The sequence below is a fragment of the Sander lucioperca genome, chromosome 9 (assembly GCF_008315115.2).
Source record: "Sander lucioperca isolate FBNREF2018 chromosome 9, SLUC_FBN_1.2, whole genome shotgun sequence".
NCBI lineage: Eukaryota > Metazoa > Chordata > Actinopteri > Perciformes > Percidae > Sander > Sander lucioperca.
The window spans coordinates 27,092,866-27,112,582 of NC_050181.1; the positions used below are offsets into that span (position 1 = coordinate 27,092,866).

Below are 19,717 nucleotides of genomic sequence, written 5' to 3' on the forward strand. Positions count from 1 at the left end.
GTTACAGATCATGTTTTCATAAATGATAAAAAAAATAAGTAAGAAAGTAATAAAAATAAGAAAAAAATAATACATATCAGTCAATAGATATACAGATGAAAGAAATATCATATAACAAGTAGTCAGTAAAAAATTATAAACAACAAAAGTACATAGAGTATCAGATAAATAAATAAATAAGTAAGTAAATATCAGTTAAATTAATTATAAAGTTAAATCAGATAAGCATTGCATACATTTGATGCTGATTTACCCTCTAATCCAGAAATACAATCTATATAATATTTTAAGTCAAGTTTAAAAACATTGAAAAGGGGTTTGTTTTTCATAAACTTCGATTTATGAATAAAGAATTTTCCAAGCAGAATTATTAAGTTGACTATATATTGTACAGAGGAGTTTGAGTCAGAAAAGTAAAAGAAGATATCAAAATTAGATAAATGTATGTTTGAGCCAACTTGTCCATTAATGAAACATTGTATATCATTCCACAGAGAAGAGCTATGTGAACAGTTATAGAATAAATAGTCTAACGTTTCTGTTTCCATAAAGCAAAAGCTGCATTTTTCGTCTACAGTAGGGATAAATTTAGAGATAATCTTGTTACAGGGGTAAAAATGGTGAAGAATTTTAAATATTTCTTTTACTTTGTTTGTAACTAAAAATGTATGTGGGTTACTCCATACTCTATTCCAGTTAATATTTTCATATAAGGGGGACCATTTGTATCTGGAGGCAGGGATGGATTTTGCACATAAAAGGTATTTTATTACTTTGTTGATTAAATTGATCCAAATCTGTCTTATCTCTAAGTAGGGTGATGATCCCATGGGGTATAGCTCTGGTTACAATATCAAATTCTTCTCTTGGAGGATGGAAATTAAATTTATGGGTGAAGTCGTCATAAGTTAAAGGTCGCATGGCATCACTTTATGATGTTTTTTAACATTAATGTGAGTTCCCCCAGCCTGCCTATGGTCCCCCAGTGACTAGAAATGGTGATAGGTGTAAACCGAGCCCTGGGTATCCTGCTCTGCCTTTGAGAAAATGAAAGCTCAGATGGGCAGATCTGGAATCTTGCTCCTTATGACCTCATAAGGAGCAAGGTTACCTCCCCTTTTTCTGCTTTGTCCGCCCAAAGAATTTGGCCCACCCATGAGAAAGAGACATCATGGCTTTCAAACGAGCAAAGTGGCAGTTGGTCAAGACTGGCTGGGACTGGCTGAGACTTCAGATACAGTATTAGGGGACCACTAAGGTCTATATAAAAGAGACTTCAGATACAGTATTAGAGGACCACTAAGGTCTATATAAAAGAGACTTCAGATACAGTATTAGGGGACCACTAAGGTCTATATAAAAGAGACTTCAGATACAGTATTAGGGGACCACTAAGGCCTATATAAAAGAGACTTCAGATACAGTATTAGGGGACCACTAAGGTCTATATAAAAGAGACTTCAGATACAGTATTAAGGGACCACTAAGGCCTATATAAAAGAGACTTCAGATACAGTATTAGGGGACCACTAAGGTCTATATAAAAGAGACTTCAGATACAGTATTAGAGGACCACTAAGGTCTATATAAAAGAGACTTCAGATACAGTATTAGGGGACCACTAAGGCCTATATAAAAGAGACTTCAGATACAGTATTAGGGGACCACTAAGGTCTATATAAAAGCATCCAAAAAGCACCATGTTATGGGACCTTTAAAATTTGATTTGAGTTATTTAATAATTGGGATACCAGTAGAATATCATGTTTAAACCAGTTTTCTATAAAGAGAGTCTTGTTTCTATATATGATGTTCATGTTGTTCCAGATAAAACATTTGTGAGGGGAGAAATTGTGTTTGTATAGAAGAAACCAACAAGTTAGAGCCTGTTTATGGAAGTTTGACAATTTGACAGGCAGTCTGTTAATGGAGTATGGGCATTGAAGCAAGAATATGATTTTACCAAGTTTTTCAAAAATCTTTTAATCCAGATTTTTAATATCTCACTGAAGAGTGAGAAGTCAATTACCGATAAACCCCCCCTCCTTAATTTTATCAGTCAAGATGTTTTTCCTAATTTTATGGGGCTTCTTCCTCCATATAAAGTTATATAATAGTTTGTCTAGATGGGCACATTGTAACTTAGGTATTTCAATTGAAGTAAATAAATATGCTGCTCGTGAGAGACCTTCTGCTTTAGAAAGAAGAACCCTGCCATATATAGATAAGTCTCTTGCAAGCCAAGAATCAAACTTTTTATTAATAGTCGTGTAGTAAAGATATATTACTCTCTGTCATCAACTTGTGATTATGACTGATTTTTATTCCAAGATAAGTTACTAAATTATTTACATTTATGCCACGTACTTGACCCAAATGTTTATTTTTAAGAGAAAACAGCTCACATTTTGAAAGATTTAGATTCAAGCCTGAGCTTTCAGAAAATTGGTTTACAACATTTAGTGCAACTCCTATTTGGGATTCATTTTTTAGAAATAGGGTTGTGTCATCGGCAAGTTGTGAAATTTTTTATTTCTCTTTCATTTAATGTAATTCCTTTGAATGTACTCTTGTGAATTAAATCACAGAGAATTTGAGCTACAATCAAAAATAGAAGATGCGAGGTGGGGCAGCCTTGGCGGATACCTTTGTTTATGTAAAATCTGGGTGAGGTTCCATTAGCCAATTTAACACAGCTGTTCCTCCCATGTACAGAGTTTTAACAACATTAATAAAATTCTTACCAAAATTAAAAAAGTTTAAGGTGTCAAAAATAAATTTGTGGCTAACCGTGTCAAAGGCTTTTTGAAAGTCTAAGATGTTCATCATCTAGAAAGTCTTTGTATTCAATCAGATCTAAAACTAGACAAATGTTATTGGCTATGTGACGATTTTTCATGAAACCAGATTGGCATTCATCAATTAAAGTGTGTAATTTAGATTTGAGACGTTTTGCTAAGATAGATGCTAGACTCTTATAGTCATTATTTAGCAATGTAATGAGACGCCGATTTTCAATTAATAGAGGGTCTTTGTGAGGTTTTGGGATAAGTGTTATGACACCTTGCCTCAGAGAAGGAGGAAGCTCCCCTCTGTCAAGAGATTCTTTGAAGACAGCTAAAAGAAATTTACCTAGCGACTCAGAGAACCATTTATACATTTCAGAGGTCAGACCATCACAGCCTGGTGATTTATTGTTCTTTAATTGAGTTAGTCCCCATATAGTCTCCTCAAGAGTTATGTCCTGACAGCAGATTTTATTATATTCTGCATCCACACATTTAGGTGAGTTAATCAAGCTAAAGATTTCCTTTGGATCTTTGAGATTAATATCTCTCGAGTAAAGTTTTTCATAAAAAGCACTTATAAAGTTTGATATCTCTTTACTGTCCTCGCTAATCTTTTCCCCAATGTCAAGTTTTCTTATAGAATTGATTTAATTTCTTCTTTTTTCCATGTTAAAGAAATATCTACTGTTTTTCTCACCCTGTTCCATCCAACTCCTACGTGACCTTATAAAAGCTCCTTTTGCTTTGTTCTCATATAAAATGTCTAGTTGGTTTTGTAAGTCTAAGAAGGTATTATTATCTTCTTGGCTCAAATGCTCTTTTTCAGTAAGTTTGTTAATATTGTTGATTAGCGAGTATGTTACATTTTTCTTTTTTTGTGCCAGTATCTTGCCATAACCCGAGCAGACACCTCTAATTTTATATTTGAGAAGTTCCCACGATGTCCCAAAATGATTCCCTTTTCTAGCATCCTCCCACTTTTCTGAGATAAGTAGCCTAGTTCTATTTTAATTTTTAGCTCTTCATGAAATAGTAGAGAATTATTTAATTTCCAGTAACCGCTAGAGAATCTCCCTCTTTGGTCCTTGCTGACCTGAATAGCTAAAAAAATGGCCTTATGGTCTGTCAGAACAGCAGGAGAAACAGTGCATGACTCAATGGAGGGCACTAAATCAGCCGAAATCAACCAAAAATCTATCCTGGATTGTAGCGTATGGTTACTATTGCTCCAAGTGTATGTTTTCAACAATGTATTTTTTTTCCTCCATATATCAATTAGATCCAGCCTTTTCGTAAAGTCAATTAGTTTTTTTGAATTTGGAGTTAGTTTTGATGGGCACCTGTCTAATTGGTTATCCATAACCATATTAAAGTCACCACCCAAAATTACTTTAGCTACAGGATATTTAGACATCAACTCATTTAATACAGAGTCCAACTCTTCCAATAATTTCGAATTTTGTGAGTGTGAGCAGTAGGCTACCCATAGATATTGCCTAAAATAAAAAAAGCATCTTCCAAACATGTTATAATACCATCCAGTGACCATCGGTATCCCTTATGGTATTAAGAACCTTTCCTTTAAATTTATGAGTGAGGATAGCAACCCCTGCTGAGTGGTTGGATCCGTGAGTCAACCAAATGTCCTCTCGGCGTGGCCATAGTGGGATTCGTAATTTTTCTAGCCGCTCAACAGTTACCGCGCATTTTTGAAAGCTGGATGAGTTTTCGCTATACTGTCTAAGGTTTTCGCCGGCTTACTCGCTTCAGTTCGTCATGGATATCCGTAAGTGGTTGAAAATCCCACCAAAAGTCTCTTCTGCCAAACTGGATACGACACCGACGCCTCCTGATGTTGTAGTTGGAGAAGGAGACCATGGACGACAGTCTGATGCTACCTCCACGGAGCTACCTGATGCTAGTAGCTCCGTGGAGCCCGACCCTGGGCCTGGCAAGACCTGCAGGTCAAGTGCAACCGTGATTGGGGAAGCATTTGGGCCACAACTGCCTGTTGAATCAGTGGGTGACCTCGGCACGGACAAACCCAAACAGGTTGTGTTGAGGAAATATCCAGTCAAAATGTTTGGTTCAAAAAATTTAAAAAACGATAATTTTCCTCTAGCTGGTATTTGAACAGGGACTGGCTTGAGTACTCGGTGGAAACGGACTCCGCATTTTGTTATGCCTGCAGGAAATTCAAATCTGTATCATCGGACGCGACCTTCTCCATTAAGGGATTTAATGATTGGAAACATGCAAGGGCTTAAAGTGCCCATATTATGAAAAAATCACTTTTTCTGGGATTTGGGGTGTTATGTTGTGTCTCTGGTGCTTCCTCACACATACAAACTTTGAAAAAAATCCATCCATGGTGTTTAGAGTGAGATACGGTTTCTGAATGTGTCCTGCCTTCAGTCTCTGGGTGAGCTGTTCAAAATCGGCACGTCTTGTGACGTCACAAGCCGAAACGAGCAGGCTAACCGCAACCATTAGCTCGTAGCGTTAGCATGCTAACGCTATGGCTAATGCTAGCATGCTAACGCTAGCATGCTACCTCGTTCTCAATAGCAAAGCACTGCTACAACACACACAAGTTCACCATAATCTACAAAAGCTAATCCTGCCTTGTAACTGACCGAAGTTGTAGAAACAGCCTTTCTTTTACTGTCTATGGAGCTAGCTAGCTGACATGATCTACATCTGAGCTACTGGGCATGTGCAGTGCAATCAAAGATAGTACAGAAGAAGAAGAAGAAAAGAGGTCTCACTCTGTAGCTAAAACAGAGACCAGCTGAAAGAGGATCTGCAGCAGTGAGAGAGAGCACTGCAGTACAACAACAATATGGTGTTTTTTGAAAATTAAACCATGTAAACCTATTCTGGTACAACCTTAAAATACAATTATGAACCTGAAAATGAGCATAATATGGCTGCTTTAAATAAGCATGCAGCTTCAACTGACAGGAGGGACTGGAGAGAGGACAGCGCTGCCTCCACTCAAAGTACCGGTAGGTTCAAAGTCCCTGTGCATGTGTATGTGCGTGCGTGCGTGCGTGTGTGTGTGTGTGTGTGTGTGTGTCTCATGGCAATGCATATCTCTCTGTTGACTGCTTTAAAATGCAATGTTTGAGAGATGCTTCTGGTGTTACATCTAATATGTTGTATAGTCAGGTGTTTTATGGATATTCATAACATTGCTTCTATGTAATGTGGTGTAGGCTATAGGCTAGTTGGTCATGTTGCTGTTTGTTATGTTTAACGTGATGATTACGTGCTGCGCAAACAGAGTATACGATTATTATAAATATAGTACTGTAGGCTAATAATAATTGTGCCCTCCCATGCATTTCATATGCCCCCCTTAAGACTGAGGTCTGGCGACGGGTCTGCTTACATGTGCGCCCTTGTTTTACAATAAGTGTCCTTGGCTAATCCTGCCTTGTGACGGTCCGAAGTTGGAGAAACAGCCTTTATTTTACTGTTTTACTGTCTATGGAAACAGCCAACTGACATGCTCCTTACCTAGCTACTGAGCATGTGGGACTGCCAGCAAAGATGGTGCAGAAGAAGATAGTTCTCACTCTGTAGCTAAAACAGAGACCTGAACCCAGGGTGAAAAGAGGAGCTGCAGCAATGTGCAGTACAACTAAAATATGGTGTTTTTTGAAAATTAAACCATGTAAACCTATTCTGGTACAACCTTAAAGATGAACTGAACTGGAATTTGAGTAAAGGTGATATAACAGATGTATTTTATTTCTTCTCATTGGTACAATGATTAAAATGGCTGCATTTGTTAAAAGGGATAAAATGCTACATTGAAAGTGTTGTTGTTGTTACACGGGCGCCGCCATGTTGGAATTCCACAATCGGCTACGTCACTGGCATGGTAAGCAGCCATGGGATGTAAACAGTCTGAGGCTAACGGACATGGCTGAGGAAACGGAAACCAACAGGTCTAGGGGGGGGTCATACTGTGTTGCCCCTGGCTGCAGCAATGAACTGTATAGGGCTAAGGCAGCTGGGGTTACGATACATTTCCACAGGCTACCTTTGACAAGGAAACCAGTCCTCAACTCATGGCTAGCTGCCTTAAAACTGGCTAGCCCTCCGACAGCCCCTAGATTTCGAGTCTGTAACGAGCATTTTTTAGCGACAGACTATTTAGAGAGCTGTAATTTCAATTCAACAGGGTCACTGGTGAGGGTTAAGTCCAACAGACTGAAACCTGAGGCCATTTCGTCAATGATCGATTTTTCAGGCTACAGTACAGGGCAGACTGATAGACCAACGGCAAGACACTAACACCGATGCTATCTGCCGCAGAGACAGGGCGCTGAAACGCTCACATCAGGCAGAGGACAGAGAGGTATGTTTAGCTGTTATCCAGCATGCTAGCAATCAACTAGGCAAAGGGCTGGATGTAACGTTGTTGTGACATACACAAAACACGTACATTTTCACTTACACGCACAAATAAAGCCTGACGTGTAGGCTTTATAACGTTCAACAAAACTGAGACTGACACACTGGGCATTCATTGAAATTGAGTCACAAAACCAGATAGATAGCTAGATACCAAACGATCCAAGCACTTATGTCAAACTCCACAAGCTAGCGCTCCGACCATAGACTGTATAAATAAACCATGACTCCGATGATATCACAGATCAATAATAATGCGTTTCTAGCTGCTAACTAAACCACAGCGGGTCTGTAAACAGAATCCAACGTCCCTTTCAACTCACCCTGAAGCTAGCTGATGTCTCAGGGGACATTGTTGATGCAGAGGGAGTTCAGTGATTGCTGGGGTCGCACTGGTAAAGTATGTAAATTCTGACACTTCTGACATGAAAGGAAATCATTTAAACACTTAATTAAAACATCTGGTGAAGATTTGACTTTTCATAATAGTATATGACATTTTTTTGAATTACAGATTGAAATTTGGAATCTGGCCATTTATGATGTTATACTGACACACAAACGGAGGGAGGCTGTCCATGGTGCTGAAACGTAGCATTGTTACTAAAACAGTAGGGAGGCTGTCCATGGTGCTGAAACGGAGTGTTAATACTAGATACTAGAGGCGGGCTGTCCTGGATCATTGTTACTAAAACAGAGGGGGGCTGTCCATGGTGCTGAAATGTAGGGTTGTTACTAAAACAGAAGGGGGCTGTCCATGGTACTGAAATGGAGCGTTAATACTAGATGCTAGAGGCGGGCTGTCCTGGATCATTGTTACTAAAACAGAGGGGGGCTGTCCATGGTGCTGAAATGGAGCATTGTTACTAAAACAGTAGGGAGGCTGTACATGGTGCTGAAATGGAGCATTATTGCTAAAACAGAGGGAGGCTGTCCATGGTGCTGAAATGGAGCGTTAATACTAGATACTAGAGGCGGGCTGTCCTGGATCATTGTTACTAAAACAGAGGGGGGCTGTCCATGGTGCTGAAATGGAGCATTATTACTAAAACAGAAGGGGGCTGTCCATGGTACTGAAATGGAGCGTTAATACTAGATACTAGAGGCGGGCTGTCCTGGATCATTGTTACTAAAACAGAGGGAGGCTGTCCATTGTGCTGAAACGGAGCATTGTTACTAAAACAGAGGGAGGCTGTCCTGGAGCATTGTTACTAAAACAGAAGGGGGCTGTCCATGGTACTGAAATGGAGCGTTATTACTAAAACAGTAGGGAGGCTGTCCATGGTGCTGAAATGGAGCATTATTACTAAAACAGTAGGGAGGCTGTCCATGGTGCTGAAATGGAGCATTATTACTAAAACAGAGGGAGGCTGTCCTGGAGCATTGTTACTAAAACAGAAGGGGGCTGTCCATGGTACTGAAATGGAGCGTTATTACTAAAACAGTAGGGAGGCTGTCCATGGTACTGAAACGTAGCATTGTTACTAAAACAGTAGGGAGGCTGTACATGGTGCTGAAATGGGGCATTGTTACTAAAACAGAGGGAGGCTGTCCATGGTGCTGAAATGGATCATTGTTACTAAAACAGAGGGGGGCTGTCCATGGTGCTGAAATGGAGCATTATTACTAAAACAGAGGGAGGCTGTCCATGGTGCTGAAATGGAGCATTATTACTAAAACAGAGGGAGGCTGTCCATGGTGCTGAAATGGAGCATTATTACTAAAACAGAAGGGGGCTGTCCATGGTGCTGAAATGGAGCATTATTACTAAAACAGAAGGGGGCTGTCCATGGGACTGAAATGGAGCATTATTACTAAAACAGAGGGAGGCTGTCCATGGTGCTGAAATGGAGCATTGTTACTAAAACAGAGGGGGGCTGTCCATGGTGCTGAAATGGAGCATTATTACTAAAACAGAGGGAGGCTGTCCATGGTGCTGAAATGGAGCATTATTACTAAATCAGATGGAGGCTGTCCATGGTGCTGAAACATAGCGTTGTTACTAAAACAGAAGGGGGCTGTCCATGGTACTGAAATGGAGCGTTAATACTAGATACTAGAGGCGGGCTGTCCTGGATCATTGTTACTAAAACAGAGGGAGGCTGTCTATGGTGCTGAAATGGAGCATTATTACTAAAACAGAAGGGGGCTGTCCATGGGACTGAAATGGAGCATTATTACTAAAACAGAGGGGGGCTGTCCATGGTGCTGAAATGGAGCATTATTACTAAAACAGAGGGAGGCTGTCCATGGTGCTGAAATGGAGCATTATTACTAAATCAGATGGAGGCTGTCCATGGTGCTGAAACATAGCGTTGTTACTAAAACAGAAGGGGGCTGTCCATGGTACTGAAATGGAGCGTTAATACTAGATACTAGAGGCGGGCTGTCCTGGATCATTGTTACTAAAACAGAGGGAGGCTGTCTATGGTGCTGAAATGGAGCATTATTACTAAATCAGATGGAGGCTGTCCATGGTACTGAAACAGAGCGTTAATATTAGATACTAGAGGCGGGCTGTACTGGATCATTGTTACTAAAACAGAGGGAGGCTGTCCATGGTGCTGAAATGGAGCATTGTTACTAAAACAGAGGGGGGTTGCTAATTCATCCCCATCAATTTAGGCCGCAGTTTTTTTGGGGCACATTTGGGGCAACAGAATGGGATAGAGACTTAGGGTTGCACTGGTAAAGCATGTCAAGCGTGTCAATTGTGACACTTCTGACACAAAATTAAGTCATTAAACACTTAATTAAAACATCTGGTGAAGAATTGACTTTTAACAATAATATATGACATTTTTTGGAATTACAGATTGAGGGCAAAACAATGGGATAGAGACTTAGGACCCCTTCCGCCTGATTTCTGTGGTCGCACTGGTAAAGCGTGTCAATTTTGACAGTTCTGACACAAAGGAAGTCATTAAACACTTAATTAAAACATCTGGTGAAGATTTGACTTTTCACAATAGTATATGACATTTTTTGGAATTACAGATTGAAATTTGGAATCTGGTCATTTATGACGTTGTACTGACACCCAATGGTAAAATCTTGAATTGCACCAACAATTCCAGATTTATTTTCCAAATCTGGAATATGGAATTTGACATCTGGAATATGGAAATTCCAGATTCTTGTTTAGTAGATGAGAATCCATCTTGGAATTATGGAATTCAGCTTTTTCAATTCATTGTCTATGTGAAAACCCTAACCTTAACCCTGACCCTAACCATAACTATAACCATTGCCTAAATGACTTCAAGGCAGCGCTGCGACCTTTGACTTCAAGGCACCTAACCCTAACCTTAACCTTAACCAGTGCCTAATCCTAGTACTAGCGCTGCCTGGAAGGAGCCGTTGGGGGCAAAGAACACCGATAAACAGAACATACCGTGTATAGGTAGATAAATACATTGGTAGATAGATAGAAAGGTTGATATATAGATAGAACATACTGTGTATAGGTAGAAAGATAAATGCATAGATTGAACATACATTGTACAGGTAAGAAAATGAATACAAATGTACAGATAGAAATACTGTGTATTGATACAAAGAAAAATACATAGAAATATAAGCATGTTGATAGGTATAATATTAGATAGTACATACTGTGTATAGGTAGAAGCATAAATATAATAGATGGATAGAAAGAAGATGTTTTGTAGGAAGAAATATGAATAGATAGATAGATAGATAGATAGATAGATAGATAGATAGATAGATAGATAGATAGATAGATAGATAGATAGATAGATAGATAGAGATAAAGTTCAGGCAGGCCAGGTCAAAGTCAAGGGGCAATGAAGTCAGAGGTCACCTCTTAAATTTAAGCCTCCCCTAGGTAGAAAGCAGTAGTAGTAGTAGTAGAAGTAGTAGTAGTAGTAGTAGTAGTAGGAGGAGGAGTTGTAGAAGCAGGGAACGTGGCAGTATAAGTTGAAACAGTTTGTTTTTGTAGACACTAGAGGGCAGTAATGTGAAGGTTTTATTCTTCACAGCAGCAGCACAGAACAGACACAAGAACTGAAACCAATACTGTAGTATGAGGTGATAACTACAAGTTTAAAGTGAGGACTTGAGAGTAAAAAAACATACTCAAACATGAAGATAATTCATAAAGTATAAATGGTTTTATAATAGTGTCAAATATTATTCAACCATGACAATAAACGTCCCCTAATCTAAACAAAGAGCTTATATGAACCCAAACAGGATCTTTCCCTGAAACTAACCAAGTCTTGTTGGTGTCTAACCAAACCTGAACTATAGTAGTCTCACATCATAAAACAGATTCATTCTTCACAGACACATGATGTTTCATCAGATCATAAAACACTTCTGTGTCGTTTTAAAGGTCAGTTACAGAATACATATTCTGTCATTTCATTTGGAGGACTTGTTGGCCCCACCTCTGTCTGAATACCACCAGTTTCAGATACAGCGAGTGTTTTTACAGGCAGAAGCACAGCTGTGGTGGTTTATCAGTGTCTCATTTTGTGGCTGACCTCAACATGGAGGAAGTCAGAGCCCTGAGCCCCTTCCAGAGAGCAGCACCATAACGACTGCTTCAGATATGAGGACCACACCTGGATTTAAACTATTCTGAACCCTCCGGTTGCTTCGTCTTTACAAACTAACCCTCTGGAACAACAGGATACAGAATACATTACTAATACTGTGTGTGGAAGAGATTTTATGTGTAATAGAAATGAAAGTACCAAAATTTGATGCAACGTTTAGGGGGTTAAAATCACAGTTCAGGAGTTTTGTATTTTGAGGTTTTGTATTTTCAGTCTAAATACCCCATCAACTTGAATGTGTTTGTGTTAACATGAATGTTTTTTTTGTATTTCTGCAACATCATGACCCAAGAAACTTCTCACTGAATCAGTTCAGAGAAACAATAATCATTTAGAAAAATACATTAAAATAATTATAATAAAATAAGATAATTAGTTAAATATTTAATAAATACCTTATGTTGGCTGACTAAACCTTCATCTTCTTTTTCAACAACAGAATTTCTTAGTTTTGACAAACAGCAAGATCTAATCTTTCTAAAGTACGGCCACAGGGGCTGATGGGAGATGTGAGGAGCTGTTAGAAACCACGTGGTCCTCGTCTGATCTCACAGCTCGTCCTTGTTTGGCCTCAGCTGCATCAGAGCTCCACTTCTCCCCAGGTTCACCAGAGGAAACACCACTGAACAAAATGCTTTTCCTCCCAGCTGCTGCTCTGTGCTGTCTGTGTTCAGGTGAGTGTTTCCAGCCAATCAGGAGCCAACAAACTCCACCTTTAACAAACACTGGCTCACACTCACCTTCATGTACTGTTCTGTTTCTCTACAGCGCTGGCTGCCGTGGCAACACAGCTGATTCAGGATGATTTAACATTGACCAGGAGAGTTGGTGGAAAAGTCTCCTTCAGCTGTCAAGACACTGAGCAGTGTGACGGAACTTATGTAACCTGGTACCAGAAGAGAGAAACATTCACAGTTATTGTTGATATTGACAAGAGTAATGGTAACATAGAGAAGGAGAGATACAATCATCCTCAGAAAGGTGATTTCTCAGCTGTGTATAAGAACAGCTGGGAGTTGCAGATCCAGAGCATTAAACTCGATCATTCAGCCACCTACTACTGCTCCTGTAGAAGGCTGCTCCCCACAGTGAGAAAGTCTCCCTGCAGCCTGAACAAAAACCTCCAGATGAACAGATGTCAAACAGTGTTTGTGACAGGAAGAGATCAGTAAACCACAGCCCAGGTTCACATATTTCACCTCCATCTCAGCCAGAGTTACAAAACTCATTGAACTGAGCTAAAGACTTTTTTTTCTTATCATTACAGAGGCACAATGATAAAAGATCTGATCACATATTCAAGACAACAATTTCTGGTCTCTGTTTCATCAGCCAGCCAACTCAAGCTAACATTAGCTTTGTAGAGATCTTAGGATTTCACAAACTAAATAAATAACACATATAAACACAAAACTACTTTGCTAGCTCAATCGTGTTGTAACTAAGATATCTGCAGATTCAATGTGACATCATGACTTCGCGTAAACATACACGCCACTTTCACATGTTATCTTTACGCATTTTGAACTATCCGCCTGTATGTCTGCCGTATACAGCACATTGCAGCTTGCTGTCATGTGACGTGTCTGAGCACGCCCACCATTTTGGGATCCTACGCTATAGGTTGCCAGGGGCAATAGTTTAACAGTGACACAGACACGGAGCAGGAAAGACGGCTTGAGGAATTAGCATCACGGCGAACGGGTTGGGTTTAGGAAAAGAAGAACAGGGTTGGATTTAGGAAAAGATCAAAGCAACGGTTGACTTTAGGAAACGTGACACGCTGGACACGATCCCCGGTCTCCTGGGTGAAAGTCCTGTGTTTGACCCATCCTTCCCCCGACCAACCTCACTACGTGGATTTTCACCCTTTCATACTATTCGCTATGGCGTAAATTCACACACAATCGCAAGACAATGTAAGTCAATAGAGGCCAAACGGCGTTGATAAACACGCTAAAGAGCAAGAATGCAGCTTGATAACATGCCAATAATGGCATACGAATTTCCGTGTCATACATAAGCCACTTCATGAGATCAGTCTGGCTGATTATACATTTTTAATTGATAGATGTAGTTACCATATGTCCGCGAACTTCAAGCAACAGAATCAATTTCCTGTCACTGTTTAAATTTGTCATCCAGTCAATTGAGCTAACGTTAGCTTTGTAGAGATAGTGCGTTTTCCCAAATTGAATACCACACATATATTAATATAATATAATTAACTCTGTAATTTTAACCATTTGTTAGCACTTTAACTAACAACTCGCTAGCTACTAGCATGATCAATCTAGACTTAACCCCCACCAAAATAGTCTTTTTATCAATACAAAGAAACTTCTCACTGAATCAGTTCAAAAAAACAATAATCATTTAGAAATAATATAAATAAAATAAGATAATTAGTTACATATTTAATAAATACCCTGTGCTGGCTGACTAAACCTTCATCTTCTTTTTCAACAACAAAATTTCTTAGTTTTGACGAACAGCACAATCTAATCTTTCTAAAGTACGGCCACAGGGGCTGATGGGAGATGTGAGGAGCTGTTAGAAACCACGTGGCCCTCGTCTGATCTCACAGCTCGTCCTTGTTTGATCTCAGCTGCATCAGAGCTCCACTTCTCCCCAGGTTCACCAGAGGAAACACCACTGAACTAAATGCTTTTCCTCCCAGCTGCTGCTCTGTGCTGTCTGTGTTCAGGTGAGTGTTTCCAGCCAATCAGGAGCCAACAAACTCCACCTTTAACAAACACTGGCTCACACTCACCTTCATCTACCTGTCTGTTTCTCTACAGCGCTGACTGCCATGGCAATACAGCTGGATCAGGATGATTTAACATTGACCAGGAGAGTTGGTGGAAAAGTCTACTTCAGCTGTCGAGGCACTGAGCAGTGTGACGGAAATTATGTATACTGGTACCAGAATAGAGACACAGAAACATTCACAGTTATTGTTGATATTGACAAAAGTAATGGTAACATAGATAAGAAATACAATCATCATCAGAAAGATGATTTCTCAGCTGTGTATAAAAGCAGCTGGAATTTGCAGATCCAGACCGTTAAACCCGATCATTCAGCCACCTACTACTGCGCCTGCAGGAGGTTGATCCCCACAGTGAGAAATGTTCCCTGCAGCCTGAACAAAAACCTCCAGATGATCAGATGTCAAACAGTGTTTGTGACAGGAAGAGATCAGTAAACCACAGCCCAGGTTCACATATTTCACCTCCAGCTCAGTCAAATACAGACTGATCTCATGAAATGGCATATGTATAACATGCCAATTCTATGCCATTATTGGCGTGTTATCAAGACGCATACTCACTTTTTAGCGTGTTTATCCTCACCGTTTGGCCTCCATGGACTTACATTACCTTGCAATTGTGCGTGAATTTACGCCATAGGGAGTAGTATGAAAGGTTGAAAATCCGCATATGGAGGTTTTTCAGGGTGGAGGATAGGTAAAACACAGGACTTTCACCCAGGAGACCGGGGATTGTGTCACACGTGTCATGTTTCCTAAACTCAACCATCGCTTCCTTCTCGCGATAACACGCCAAGTAGCGATAACATGCCAGGTGGCGTGTATGTTTACGTCCACTGTATACAGCGTAGACATACATGCGGATATCTCAAAATGCGAACAGAAAACACGCCACTTGGCTTAAGAAAGTGGGTGTGTATGTCTACGCAAAGTCATGATGTCATGTTGGTCAGAGTCACAAAACTCACTGAACTGAGCTAAAGACATTTTTTTTCTTAGCATTACAGAGGCACAATGATAAAAGATCTGATCACATATAGAAGACCTACGTCAGCTATTGCAACTACTAGAGGAGACGGACACCCGATACACACTAGTACAATATGCCTGGCATATGCTGTGCTGTTGGCTGTAGTAACAGTTGTAAGCGAAATCCCAGACAACAATTTCATTCCATCCCAAAGGAGAAAGTTTGTCCAAAAACTTCAGGAAATTTAAAACGATTTCTGGTCCCTGTTTCGTCAGCCAGCCAACTCAAGCTAACATTAGCTTTGACATCTTAGGATTTCACAAACTAAATAACTAACACACATTAAACACAAAACTGCTTTGCTAGCTCAATCGTGTTGTAACTAAGATATCTGCAGATTATACTTTTTTAATTGATAGATTTAGTTACCATATGTCCGCGAACTTCAAGCAACAGAATCAATTTCCTGTCGCTGTTTAAATTTGTCATCCAGTCAATTGAGCTAACAATAGCTTTGTAGAGATTGTGGGTTTTCCCAAATTAAATACCACACATATAAACACAAAATTCGCTTTGCTAGCTCTATTTTGGTACAACTAAGATATCTGCTGAAAAATTTTTTTTTTCCATCAACCAATTTATATTTAAATGAATACACATGTATAAAAAATTGTTTTTTGATTTAACTCTGTAATGTTAACCATTTGTTAGCACTTTAACTAACAACTCGCTAGCTACTAGCATGATCAATCTAGACTTAACCACCACCAAAATAACACGGTTGATGTCCTGTTGTTAAATTTTTTTTCTCCTAGTGCAATATCTCGGTGTCGTTCACCTGTCCTGCAACAACTTATTGATAGGCATCTGTACTCTAGAAAGCCTTCAGGCTATCTCTGGTGTACTTTATGGGGATGGAACAAGGAAAAGTATGTTTGGGCAGACGCATTGCAGATTTTAAAGGACAAAATACAGTTGGAGGTAATAAATATGGATCACAACCAATAACTACTGTCTTTTCCAGATGTCCTTTCTGTCTCATTCAGATGCGCTGTTGCCATGACTGTATCTAAAAAATTAGTGGTGTATCTGTGGCCTAGCTCTATTACTATGTCGGACACTAAAATCGTGGCGTGCGTGTCGGAAGTGATGTCTTTGGTACCAATGAATACTTAAATTGGCAACAAACCTTTTCAACCCATAATGTTCATTTTAGCTTTAATATGTCTGACCTTGATTTCTGCAAAAATATTTGAGTGTTAAGCAGCTGAATGTTTACAATATTTATCATGAACAGTAGTTTTGGTTGTTCAGTGTTTGTTTCTGTAAACAGTAACTCTGGTCTCATGTATTACACTGATTTATAAAGTAGGACGATCACAACTCTTTATACTTCAGATAAAAACAAGACTACAGTGCGACATACAAATGTCATGAATCAAAGTAATGGACAATATAAAAATGCGAGCTGATGATGTTACTGGATTAAAACTTATCAAAGTCAGTAGGATTCATCCTCTGAGGAACATGAACGTCTGAACCAACGATCCACAGAGACACTCTGCTAGTGGGTCTAAAAAGGACATAAAAGAAGAGACAGTCATGTTAATATGAACATTAGAGAAACACATCATGGAGCTGGAATATGATACTGGTTAATAATTTGGACTGGTTCACCTCAGCAGACACATTCAACGGCTGACAGGTTTTTGTATCACTCAGTTTCACTGTGAGAGGCAGATGGAGAGTACAGACGGTACTGGATCTTTGGCTCTGGAACTAAACTGATTGTATCAGGTAAGAATAAACATTAATTTCCTTCAGTTGTTTTAATGAACAAGTTGAAAATGTGTTTAATGAGTTTCTGCTGCTTCAGGCTTCACATGTTAGTTTTTTCATCATTAGAAGAGAATTCTTGCAGCCATGCAGCTATTGTTACATAAAAAGGTTCATAGTTCCTGAAAACATGTTTAAATCTCACTGCACAACTCCAGTTATTCTTTATTTCTGCAGGAGATTAATCTGATTCATATAGAAAAAGTTTGATGATAGAAATGTTACAAATAAATAGTTTCAGATGTAAATCTTAATCTAATATATGTCAGTAAATGTATTTTGTAAAGAGTATAACTTTAATTATATTGTTTAGGATAATTAATACAATATTTTTAAAGGTTATTGTATTTTATATGATGGTACATTTGTCTTTTAGTGGAAGATATATTTATACATGAAGAGACAGAGATACTGAATATGATATTACAATAAATATAAATTATGCTACTAATTTATATATTTATATATATGATACATGATGAAATATAACAGCACAAACACATATATATTGATATGTATCTTAAAGCATTTTTATATAAATAGTATTTGATAATTAACATAATCTGAACATTTTATTGTAATTGTGTATTAAAGGTAAATTGTTGTGAAAAAATTATGAAATTACTGATATATTGATTTGTTTCTTAAGCAATTACAGTAAAATATAAGATGGCAAATATATTAAATGTTACATATTTATATATATATATATATATATATATATATATGTATGTATATATATATATTGTAGTAATGCAAATGACAATTGTATTTTATATAAAGTTGAACATTTAGTTTATTATACTATATATATTAACTCAAATATAAAAGAAGGTAAATTATATGATTATTATTAATATTTTTTTTATTATTATTATGTGTTAATTTCCCTTTAAGGGATTAAGATAGGCCTTTTTTATGTAGCAGTTGTTTTTTTTTACATTTCATATATCATAAAGATCATTTAGGCTTCAACGTTAACATTTTTTTGCTGTAAAAACAAATTCTACTTGTCTGAAGTCAATCTTTACTGGCTCCTATGAAAAGTTTTTTATTAGTGGTTATCAGATAACGATAATGACTGTTGAATGTTATATTTGATCTTTATTTAAAATGTATTAACACATCATTGACAGTGTCATAGATGAGTTAAGATGAGTTTGCCCCGGGCCATGTAGCAACCCTCAATATTGGACATTTCATTGTAGTTGTGTATAAACGTTAACAAATGCTGTTAAAAAATATATGACATTTTTTTTAAATTGTGTAGTTTAATATATATTAACATATATATTATATAGATTGTAATAATTAAACATTGCTAAAGTATTGAATGTGAAGGTAAATGTTATTTATTAAAATATAGAAAGTAAATGTCTATTCTATAAAGGAAAATATCACTATATTAAGTAATAATAATTTTGGTAAATTAACTTTGCACATTGACTTGAAGAGTCTCCATATAAGACGTGCTGACATGAGATGATCCGTGTGTTTGATATGAAGGTGAATACAGTATATGTAGTGAACTTTGTGCTGTATTGATGAGTAGTTTAGTGATCAGAGTCCATGTAGTTTCCAGGATCAGACAGAATGCAGTGCTGTAAGCTGCTGTTGACTGTGTGTCTGTGCTGCTTGTTGCTGCTGTCAAACTTCAGATAAGCCGGTAGTGAAGCCCGTGGTGAGCGTGTACCCAGCAACATCCAGAGCCCACCTGGAGGGGAAGAGCGCCCTGCTGTGTCTGGCCTCAGCCATGTTTCCTCCTCTGGTCCAGTTCTCCTGGAAAAGACGAAAGGAGAATGGTCCTCTGGAGGATCTGCCCCCTGCTGAGGGAGAGCAGCTGGAGATCAGAGAGTTGGGACGCACCACCGCCATCTTGCTAATCCATCAGCAAAAGCATAGCAAATATAAATACCGCTGCTACATCCAACATGAGGGGGGACCAGTGGAGGCCCAAACAGAACAAGGTAATGAAGGCTCAGTGACTGTGTTCAGCAGTGATTTAGCTTTGTGTGGAGATGCTGTCAAAGAGAGCAGAGGACTGACTTACTGCAACTCCAGTGTTTTCTCTAGGTTTTTGGAAGACTTAGGTGCACGTATTTGGCTGGGGGTTTAGGGAAAATTAATGATTTTCAATAAAACTAACTATGCAATTTCACACTATTTTGGACAATGATTATTACCATATTTGTTTCTAAAACATTGGAAAAGCTAGAGCAGATAATAAATAAATAAAATTCAAAAAGCTTAAAGACAAAACTTGCTAAACCATCTACAATCATTAGATTTAAGAACAGTCTTTGAGTCAGTTTTTAATCTTACATTCATTTGGCTTAGGTGG

The 19,717-nt window shown here is 38.5% G+C and overlaps 1 protein-coding gene across 1 annotated transcript in view; it reads left to right on the forward strand.

Annotated features, from left to right (window-relative positions):
• Positions 1–17,273: 17,273 nt before the first annotated feature.
• Positions 17,274–19,717, forward strand: part of LOC116045243 — a gene marked incomplete at its 5' end in the record, with an annotated part of 64,987 nt that continues 62,543 nt past the window's right edge. Inside the window, 2 exons of the mRNA XM_036005249.1 lie at positions 17,274–17,337; positions 19,035–19,343. Coding sequence (XP_035861142.1) covers positions 17,274–17,337; positions 19,035–19,343 — 373 coding nt within the window. The remainder of the gene's footprint in view (positions 17,338–19,034; positions 19,344–19,717) is intronic.